At 36.6% G+C, this 11,180-nt stretch overlaps 1 protein-coding gene across 1 annotated transcript; it reads left to right on the top strand.

Annotated features, from left to right (window-relative positions):
- Nucleotides 1-135: 135 nt before the first annotated feature.
- On the top strand, nucleotides 136-5,041 carry WDR79 (Telomerase Cajal body protein 1 homolog). Its single transcript, XM_073074977.1, has 5 exons — nucleotides 136-637; nucleotides 838-1,026; nucleotides 2,839-3,002; nucleotides 3,473-3,762; nucleotides 3,959-5,041. The coding sequence occupies exons 1-5, from the start codon at nucleotides 240-242 to the stop codon at nucleotides 5,006-5,008; spliced, it is 2,091 nt and encodes a 696-aa protein (XP_072931078.1). The 5' UTR covers nucleotides 136-239; the 3' UTR covers nucleotides 5,009-5,041.
- Nucleotides 5,042-11,180: the final 6,139 nt, after the last annotated feature.

The following is an 11,180-nucleotide window of genomic DNA, read 5'->3' as shown; positions in this document are numbered from 1 at the left end:
TAAAGATTTTTTCACAACACTCTTCGAACAACACTCCATTGACACGACCTAGGATACAAAACGGCGTTTAGAAAAAGCTTAAATGTCAGTTGATAACTCAATGAATTGACACTGACAAATGACAATTTCACAATTGACATTATTTGTTTTGATGAACAAGTGTCGATTGCCGGTTTCTCGTTTAATTAAACTATTTATATGTTAAAAATATATTCCTGAAATAATACTGCTTGGACATAATGGCGGATGTTATCGCGCCACCACCTGACCTCAACACTAGTCATGCTAAGGACGAAAACTTTCAAACCAAAGACGCAGTTTCACCCGAGCTGTTTGCCGGGGATAGTTTATTAGAGCTATGTAATTCTTTTTGGGAGCGATCCCCAGGCGCTAGCTTCGACGTGCAGCCGTATCTGCGTGGTTGTAAGTGGTCGCCTGACGGTACCTGCTGTTTATCCGTGGTGAATTACGATGGGTTTCATATTATGGAACTACCTCGCGATCTGTACGAAGGGCGCCCTAGTCGTGACCGCATGATCACTCTGTTGCCAGCTATAATTCACGTGAAGGAGAGTGGTTTAGTATACGACTTTTGTTGGTACCCAAAAATGAATAGTTACATCCCTGAGACTTGCAGGTATGTCATTAATTACTGAGTTTTTGAAATATTCAACATAAATAAAATAAGATTGAGTGGGAAATATTTATTTTTCATCAGATATGTTTTTATCATTTCCATCACAATTTGTCATAGAACATAAGAGTCTTATCAGTTATCCTTATACATATTTAGGACAGACACAGTAGCATTTTTAAAAATTGCCTTCATTATTTTAGCTGGATAACAACAAAAAAGAACTCTCCAATACAAATGTGGGATGCGTACAATGGCTCGCTCCGGTGTTCTTACAGAGGTTTTAATGCTGTTGATGAGATGGAACCTGCATTATCCATTACCTTCACCCATGAAGGGGATAGAATTGTTGCCGGCTACAAAAAATGCATTAGAACATTTGATGTGGACAGGTATGGATGTAAAAGTGAGGTATAGTCCGCGTAAAACTGCTAGTCTGCTCTGAATATAGAAATGAACCGCGTCCTCATAACACATTTGTATGACTACACCTGCTCGTAACAACTTCAGAGCGGACTAGCAGTTTGGAGTGGACTATAAAAAGCAACCTATAGGCAAATCATAGTTAAAGTCTGGGTCAATGATAGCTCACTATGGTGCCACTCCACCAGAGGTGAGCGGTTAGTTAAGCAGTTTGCGGGGTTTAAGCTAAGCTAAGCAAGTAACATGTACTATGTAAATGCCATAGTTTTACTGGTTACAGAACTTCGCAAGCATCCATAGCTCCAATTGTAAATTACATAGTTTAACCACTAGAGCTATGCTAAATGAAAATCAAATTTACGCAATCCTATTGTGAATTTGACTCACATCCATAGCTAGGTAGCATGCACATCATTCATAGAAAATAATAATTCTGGTCATATTAGAAGCTGCTATGCGATAATGATTGGAGCTACATACTCATACATTTCTAAGTTAATTTTGGTAGAAAAATCCTTACTAATATTATAAATCCGAAAGTAACTCTGTCTGTCTGTCTGTTTGTCTGTCTGTCTGTCTGGTTGTCTCTTCTTCACGCCTAAACCACTGAACCGATTTTAATGAAATTTTGTACAAAGATAGTCTGAGACCCGAGAAAGGACAGGATAGTTTTTATCCCGAGAATCCCACGGGAACTAGGGATGGCGATCTAAGATCGATTAATCGGAGAATCAATCTTTTGGACGTTTTGGGTCCAAAGATCGATCCTTACTAATATCGATTATTTTAATCGATATTAGTAAGGATTGAATCGTAAACTATTCATTTGTTCAAGTGTGTTTTTTAGCAAAGTTGAAGGTACGATTTTTCAGTTTTATGTATGTTAGCATGTTATATTTATTAACGCGGGCGAAGCCGCGGGCAAAAACTAGTAATGAATATAGTAACTAATTTATCAGCTAACAATAACACCAAATATTACAATTAATATTAAGTAGTGACTGATAATAACTTGTAAAAAAGTAAATTCCGTTTTGAAGCAAAGAAATGTTCATTATAGTAAATAGTATCAGCTACTATATAGGCGGTTGTAGCCGCTTACCATCAGGTGGCCTGCATGCTCGTCTGCTACTCCCATATAATAAAAAAAATCCATATATGCAAAATATCTCCTACTTGATGTATCAGTAACTAATCAATTTCTTGTGCTATGCAGCACTTATAAGTAGCTCTGCTATTATCATATTATTATTCAATATATTTGTTAACATATGCTGTTGCATGTCAGTTAAAATAGTATGAATAAAAAGTACATTTGCTGTAAACACTCTTGTGTCCTACTTTCAAAGTACATCTAATCTATCTTAATAAATATTAATAAACAGCAACTGCTAAATAGCCACATGCATATAATTCAATTTTGTCGTAAACATACCAATCTCATGTATTATTAATATATTCAAGCTTTAAAGCTTGCTCCACATTCTCGCGAGAAAAGCACGATAAACGAGAATGTGGAGCCGATACGAATCGGGATTTTCTCGCGTTCTCGCGAGAATGTGGACCGGTCTTAACCCCTCCTACGCACTAATGGTCAAATGCTAGAGCTAACCGTGCAGCTAGCATCTCCTCTTCTCTTTGAGGCGGCTTAGTGCTACAATCACGCACTATGTTGCATATTAAACTGGAATGGTGGCTAGCCGCACGGTTAGACGCCCCCGCAGTTAACCGCTAATGCGTTTGAGGGGTTAGATTGATATGTACTCTTCTACTTATTTTAGGCCAGGCAGAGATTTTCTTGAATATAAAGTTAAATCCCCTGTTTCAAGTTTGGCCAGTAATGCCGATTTTTTGGCTGTTGGCTCTTGGGATAATAATATCAGACTATTCAGTATAACAAATATGGGAACATACAAAAGTATTGGACATATGCAATGGCATACAGGTACATTTTCCAAAAATACATCAAATTTTATTGCTTATATGTATTTATGATTTAAGCTTCATTCTTAGGTATTTTGAAAATAATTATATTTTCAATTTTCATATTTTTATATTTGAAAATGTATTTTTGAATTTATCTTTCTGCTTCTACTTTCTTCTCTAAAAATCTAATGAAACTTTCATTAGATTTTTAGTTATCTCATGTTATTCCATTGCTTGCGACTAAATTATGATACCATATGTGTGTTTCCTATTTAACAGCAGCTATGCTTTCATTAAATTTGTTATTATTACCGCCAAGGTTTAGCTGGTTGAAGACTGTTGCTTTTACTGCTTAGTATGCATAATTTATATCTGAAAGTGAATCTCGTGCTGTTTAAGCCTGTTATTATTTAAAAATGTAAGCATTTTACTCACTTTAGTATGGGAAATCACATAACTTGTTTAATAAAGAGGTTCTTGTTATTTTAGGTGGTGTTACACACATTCAGTTTACTCCAGACAAAACCAAACTAGTTTCTGGAGCTCGCAAAGACGACAACTTACTAGTGTGGGATTTAAGATACTATAAGAAACCTCTTAATATACTAAAGAGATGTGTAAGCACAAATCAGAGGATATACTTTGATATATCAACTTGCGGTAGATACCTAGTGTCCGGTGGGACTGATGGGGTTATAAGAGTATGGGATGAAAAATACACTAAGTGGACAGAAAGATGCGGTATACGAGATTTTAACGAAGAATCGGCTACATTTCGCGTGAGTACCGCTATAAAAAGATTTTACTTTACTTAATACAGTTTCCATCTTCAATTATGTTCGTGAATGTAGTGCTGACTCTTAAAAGGAATTACTCGAGTTCCAAATCTTTGAAAAATCATATCAGATAAAATAGCAGTATAGTATTTCATTTATCCTGTTTGTGGACCTACTAATAAATATTTTTCTATTTCAGTTTCGTTTACATCAAGATTGCTGTAACAGCGTTTCAATACATCCAACTAGGCCAATTTTAGCTACTGGATCTGGACAATTTCATTTCGTAGACCCAGTCAAAGTTCTAGATGAAGAAATTGATAGTAGTGATGATGACGGTGACCAGGTTGTAGAGATAAGTCCACAAATGAAAGTGGACTCTTCTAATGATCAGTCACGAAAAGATAATGAACCAATAGATGAAGGACAACTTGAGGAACAGTCGTGTGATGCTGGAAGGCAGACATCCACTGAATCACGTTCATTGGAAACTATAGACCAGGTGCAAGTAAGTCAACCAAGTCCTAGTGAGGAATTGGTTACTGAGACACACAAAATGGACTCAACAAACGAAGTATCTGTTCTAACACCAGAACATGATATAGCTGAAGAGCCTCCACCTAAAAAACCTGCACTAGACAATGGTGGCAAGTCACCAACTGATTTGCCTAAAATGGAAACTGGTGAGGAGTTTCCTTATAACAAATCTAATTTAGAAATTGACTTAAACCAAACCAGTAATGATACTGCTGTCACTATTCCTACTGTAAGTACAGTAGAAACTGTTGATATTCCTAGTGTAAGTACAGTGAAATCTGTGGAAAAACCTACCGACCAAATGGATGTAGATGAGGAACTTCCAAATAATGAAGCTAACTTGGAAATCATTAACATTACTCCTGCAGAAGAACCCAAAACGCATACACCGGATAGACTAAATGAGGAAACGAGAGTTAATTCTGCGTTAGACCCCATAGGGGGTGAACAAAAAATAGGTAAAGTTGACATATCTTCTTCTCAAGGGTCAATAGAGGAAATTGATATAAAGTCAAAGCCTCCTAAATCAAATGATGCGAGTGATGTTACAAAAACCCTTATAGTACGCATAGAAAACCCTTTCACTAAATCCAAAGTAACTGCTAGAATATCCGACGATGATTCTAAAGATAGTATAAAGGAAATGCAACATTCATCTTTTGCAGAAAACAATTTAACATTCTGGTGGATTGCTCAAGTTTCTGAAGTATAAGTAATGACGTAATATAAGAATGATTTTTATGTGTTTAACGTGTTTCATTTATTATTTTTACGATATCTAGCGAAAGGACATTATTCTTCGCGTTAAGAGGTCCTATTGCTAGTTCTTTTAGAATTAAAGGTTGTAGGCCATAGTTCACTATACTGGTCAAGTGTAAAATGATAGATTTTTTTTTAAACTTTCGGGCATATAGATTTTCACCCGGTGTTTCCTGTCCTAATAGGTAGTTTCATTAGCAGTTCGACAATAGTTTTTAATAGAGTGGATGGATTCAAACACGACCTTTCACCGTTGAAGTCCGTGCACTGTATAGTCCGCGTAAAATATATAAACGAATCGCGTCGCCATAGCAAATTGTATGACTACACCTGCTCGCAACAAGCTCAGAGCGGACTAGCAATTTGGAGCGGCCCTGCAAATCCTGTAAGGAAAACACTGAGTTTGATTTGTAAACGAAGTTGTGTACGTGACGGTGGTAACGTGTTATAGTTATACACTAAAGAAAATTTACATTCAGTATCTTTTTACGAAAATTACAAGCGTCCAAAACGAAATTTAAATTTTACGCTTCGCAAAATTCATTGTAGGTATTTTCTAAAATTCTTTCAGGCGCTACCGTAATCAAGTATATTAGCATAAACTCGTGTTTTAATTTTGTGTAAGCGTCTAAATACAAGCACACGGATAGCTACGGAGTATGATTATCACGTTAAATGATGTTAGCAATTTATTTTTTTACTTAGAATGAATATTAACTTGATTATTGAAATATTTAGTTTAATTGTTGATGTTTTTTAACGCAAAATATTTATGTAAATATGTCTGTGGCGCTTACATGATAGTACCTGATATATTTTCTTTAATTTAAGTTGCAATTGGGCATATGTTTAGGCAAATATTTTATAATATAGGAGTAGCAGACGAGCATGCATACTGCCGCTCATGGATATCTGTAATCAGCCTTAGATAGGATTAGATATTCCTACCTGGAGTCGGCCTAGTGCGCCGCTACCCCTGAGTACTAAGTTGGAACGTCTCGGAAAAGTATGTCCTTACCACACCCTTCAAACCAGAACACAGCAGCACTCAACACTGCTGTTATGAAGCAGAAATAGTTGTGGTGGTGGTGCTGCCGAAGTCGAACCACAAAGGGAACCACCTTCAAAACATACATATGTAAAAGGTTTAGCAGTCAGAATGTATGAAACTTATGAATACCAAAACTAGGTTATAAATTTACATTTTGTGTCAAGTACTTCGACCCAATGACACCCAGAACAGATTGCTTAAACCGTATCTCAGTGTAATAAAGTTTGTATGAAAAACGGCTCGCGTATAAAGTAATTACTTTATTCTGTACTTACCTACGCCTGATAATGTTTTTCCAACCTTCGTTTTCTCGAGAGGTGTCACTGGGGTACAAGTACCAAGCGGTACCTTTTCGATGACAATAGTAGGTATGCTTTGAAAGCCGTTATTTCGTAGACAAAATAGAATTCCGAGACATTTAGATTGCTCTTCAGATGTACTTGATATTTATTCTCTCCCGAGAAAGGTCTCAGCAGACAATAGGTGGCCGAATTTATTTGTCGACCGAAAGTCTGTATCTACATAAACTAAATAAAGGTCTCTATCTACTACCAGAAATATATCAGCCTAATATTGTTAACAACAATGAAATATACTTATTAGATCTAGGCTCGACTTATCAGGCTTGTACAATGTGATTTTCGTTTGGTAAATCTTAATTCTCTTAATATTGTAATTTAAAATTCTATTTATATTTTCTTTTGTAACTGTAAAGAAAACTACGTAGATATCGTTACCTACGCAAGAGCTGGAATGGAATGAAAAGTCTCAAGTCTCGAGGTCTCGGGTCTTAAGCAATTGATTAAAGTAATTGGTTTACTTAACTTCTTACCTAATGAAAAAATCATAATATGTAACTAATAATTACGTTGTGATTAAACACTTAGGAAGGTAATATCTACAGTCTACAAGATTAATTTTATAATGTGTGAAGGAAACCGGATGTGAAAGCCAGATAAGCAGTTAATACTTTTTGCCAGCTGTTGATTTCGTTATACTAAATCACCTATTCAGTAAGTAAGTTAGAAGTACGTGGAAGTCGAGAATGTCGGGATTACTGTTTCTAACTTGCCGATATAGCGAAAATGATTAATCTAAGTAGCAAGCAAGTAATTATCAAATAAATTATATTATTATTGATAGGCGACCCGCGTGGCGGAGCGGCCACCATGCCGGTCTGACGCGCAAAGGGTCCCGGGTTCGATCCCCGGCCAGACAGATGTCTAAATGATAAATTTAGATTTCTGGGTCTGGGTGTTTGTGTATTTGTCTATGTGTATGTCCATGGCACCCACGACACGGGGAATCCTAGTGTGGGGCTGTGAGTGTAGAAAGCGTTTATTATTATTATATTAATATTATTTATCTTCAACGACACTATAACAAATGCTCAAAGTAATACGACGGAATATTAGTCTAATCACGATTATACAGTTAAATTCCAATCTATTTGATTAAATTATTTCCTAAGCGACAATATCGTTAATTGTTTCCCTCTTGTTTTTTATAAAAATTTTAGTAGGTATTTTACTAAGCTTTTCTCACGATTTGTTATTTGCTATTAAATTGCTTCAAACGAAGATTATCGTTATGACTTTTATTTCTTTGTTATCTTAAATTTTATGAGCTCCCGAAATGGCGTTTAGATGTCTTTAAATCTTTAAATAAATGGAATGGAAGGATGAAAGCATTACATTTATATAATACCTACCTACTTTATTTTATTACGGAGACTTCGATTTATTATACAATTTAAATACAGAATGAAGAAACATGAATAATAAATTTGTAGTCTCAAATTTGAATTTAGTTTCGTTATACTTATTTAATTTAGATCGCCTGTTAGACTGCTATGTAGGTGGCCTCTATTTTTTTTTTATAATATAGGAGTAGCAGATGAGCATACAGTCCACCTGATGGCAAGTGGCTACTGCCGCCCATGGACATCTGCAATCAACCCCAGATAGGATCAGATATTACCACCTGAGATCGGCCACAGATGCGCCGTCACCCCTGAGAACTAAGCTGGAACGCCTCGGAAAAGTCTGTCTCGCTTACCACACCCTTCAAACCGGAACAAACCAGCGCCTAACACTGCTGTTATTAGGTAGAAATAGGTGTGGCGGTGGTGCCGCCGGAGTCGAACCACAAAGGGTTCTTCCACCTTTCAATACCTCTACAATATCACCCAAATCATGGCGACATTCAATTGCGAAGATTCGTAGTTAATTGATAAAGATGGTAGAACCCTTTGTGGTTCGACTCCAGCGGCACCACCGCCACACCTATTTCTACCTAATAACAGCAGTGTTAGGCGCTGCTGTGTTCCGGTTTGAAGGGTGTGGTAAGGGAGATAGACTTTTCCGAGGCGTTCCAGCTTAGTCCTCAGGGGTAGCGGCGCATCTGTGGCCGACCTCAGGTAGGAATATCTAATCCTATCTGGGGTTGATTACAGATGTCCATGGGCGGCAGTAGTCACTTACCATCAGGTGGACTGCATGCTCGTCTGCTACTCTCAAATTATAAAAAAAAAAAGATGTTTGTTTATTACATCAATTTGTAATCATGAGAACTAATGAACAAGTCAGAAATAACGTTAATTAAGGGAATATGAAACGAAGAAAAATTATTCAATAAATAAACAGCGGCTATGTGCTTCAGACCAGGCTCACTAACAGATAGTTCCGTAGCCTCGACAGCTGTTATTAGGTAGAAATAAATGTAGCGTGTACAATAACCGTTGAACTCATTATGAAACTTCATTTTTATGTCCTATCCAATGATATCTACGCATGTAGTGGAATACCCCACTGTATTTTTATTGAATACTAGCTGACCCGGCAAACGTTGTGTTGCCATATAAATAAAAAAAAAGTTAAGGGTGAAAAATCCTTATCACTTAGGGGTATGAAAAATAAATAATAGCCGATTCTCAGACATACTGAATATGCATATAAAATTTAGCTAAAATCGGTAAAGGCGTTCCAGAGGAGTACGGTAACTAACATTGTGACACGAGAATTTTATATATAAGATTTCATCTACACAATTGTATAAGTAATTGTATATTTCGAATAAATAATTAATATGTTCCATATATCATCAAATAACGACAGACGAATAGGCAGAAAAAAACAAAATTCGAAGGGTTATCCATGTAGTAACGGAACCCTAAAATAGCAACCGGATCTTTGTTACGAAGAAGCATCCCAGAAAACAAATTTATCGCGATCCTTATTCATCACATCTGACATGAAAGAAGTCTTTGTAAATAGCCTACAACGAACAGTGGACAAAGAATGGCAAATAAAGCTACATATTTTATCACGTCATATTGCCATACGAATATTCATATACCTCCTTATATGAATAAATTGGAGTGTTTGATAATAACTACAATTTACAATTGTATAGTCACAATTGTATCATAAGTAACTCTACCATAGCAATCAAATTGTCCATCCCGCTTTTAATAACTTTTATATCACGGCGTGCGTAAATGGACGTTTTACGCACGCTTCGCGTGCGCAAAACCCCCATTTCCGACCCCGTAATATAAAATTTTATACAACACGCGGACGAAAAATGTTTTTCTGACTCGTGTGATTGCAGTCCTCGCCTGCGGCTCGGCCTGCAAACTCACACTTGTCAGAAAAAAATTTTTCGTCCTCGTATTGTAATGTACTATTTGTTGCTCGTTGTTCCTGTCGCTCGTGTTAACGTTATTGTTATTTCTACCTAATAACAGCAGTGTTAGGCGCAGCTGGGTTCCGGTTTGAAGGGTGTGGTAAGGGAGACAGACTTTTCCGAGGCGTTCCAGCTTAGTCCTCAGGGGTAGCGGCGCATCTGTGGCCGACCTCAGGTAGGAATATCTAATCCTATCTGAGGTTGATTACAGATGTTCATGGGCGGCAGTAGCCACTTACCATCAGGTGGACTGCATGCTCGTCAGCTACTCCTATATTATAACAAAGCAGTTTGGCACTACCAGTGTTCTCTTGTGAAATATTTTGTATAGTAGTGAAGCAGTGGTTGGACCCACTGATCGTTCGTCTCCACTCACTTTCTATAGTTCAATTCGCAGTACACGCACAGAGGATGTGAAAAGATTACAGAGAGTTATTTCATGTTTGCGTGGAACGCGCGTCATTCGTAATTACGCGCGACTGGAAAAGCGCCCTTAAAGCATAGATTACTAATTTATGCCTTAAAGGTAGAACTCATGGGTAGAGTCCTGTGGCCTAACCGTGATAACCATTAGGTAGTGTTCTGATTTCACGGAAGTGTTAAATGAGAAAAACTTTACTTTTTTTAAAGGATGCAACACATTTGTAAACAACCTTAGGACTTCAATTCTATCTAGGGTTGACAATAGATTTCAATTATCTATAAGCGGCAGAGCCCATTTACCATCATGGACTACATATTTGTTTGCTTCTAATATACCGTACTTATATTAAAAGTAGATACTTACGGATACTATGGAACCAATTTCGTTGCGCTTAGAATAACATCGCCTCCCTATTTTCTAGGGTTTCTATGTAAAATATGGAAAACGACAAGCAGATCTGCTCAGGGAAGCTCGTGTCTAAACAATATGTTTGCCCAGATTCAATAAAATATGTAAATTGTACATATTATATTTACCTACATCCTTTTTGATTTGAATATGTATGGTCTGAGTATTTTGTTTACATTGAATGCGAGGCTTAAACAAATATTGAAACAATGAAAACTAGGATTATATTCTGTTTTGCGAATCATTCATTCAGATTAATATTTTAGAATAAACGTGGACAAAATGCGATTTAATTTTCTTTTTGTACCACGTAGGGTATGTACGTGTTACTCATTACTCATATTCCATTCGGTCCTGTTATCGCTTATTATGGTCATATGAAGAATAAAATAACAGTTAAAAGACGTTTTCTAAGTATTCTTGCTTCTTCTAACTCCGTTGTTGCATTTATCATCTTGACCAAATATTGGTTTAAATAAATACTCTACAGTTTAATCGCTGTAACCTCGTGATAAATACCAGGATAATTCTATTAGGATAGATAGGTATAAGTAG

Source organism: Epargyreus clarus, unplaced genomic scaffold, assembly GCF_041222505.1.
Source record: "Epargyreus clarus isolate Ecla_fem2 unplaced genomic scaffold, WU_Ecla_fem_2.2 ptg000001l, whole genome shotgun sequence".
NCBI lineage: Eukaryota > Metazoa > Arthropoda > Insecta > Lepidoptera > Hesperiidae > Epargyreus > Epargyreus clarus.
Note: the sequence above shows the minus strand (reverse complement) of the source record. Positions and strands in the feature narration are given on the sequence as shown.

Coding starts and splice junctions, on each gene's coding strand:
- WDR79 (XM_073074977.1), top strand. CDS start 240: ATGGCGGATGTTATCGCGCCACCACCTGACCTCAACACTAGTCATGCT. Junction 1,027..2,838: donor AGAACATTTGATGTGGACAG/GTATGGATGTAA, acceptor TACTTATTTTAG/GCCAGGCAGAGATTTTCTTG. Junction 3,003..3,472: donor ACATATGCAATGGCATACAG/GTACATTTTCCA, acceptor TTGTTATTTTAG/GTGGTGTTACACACATTCAG.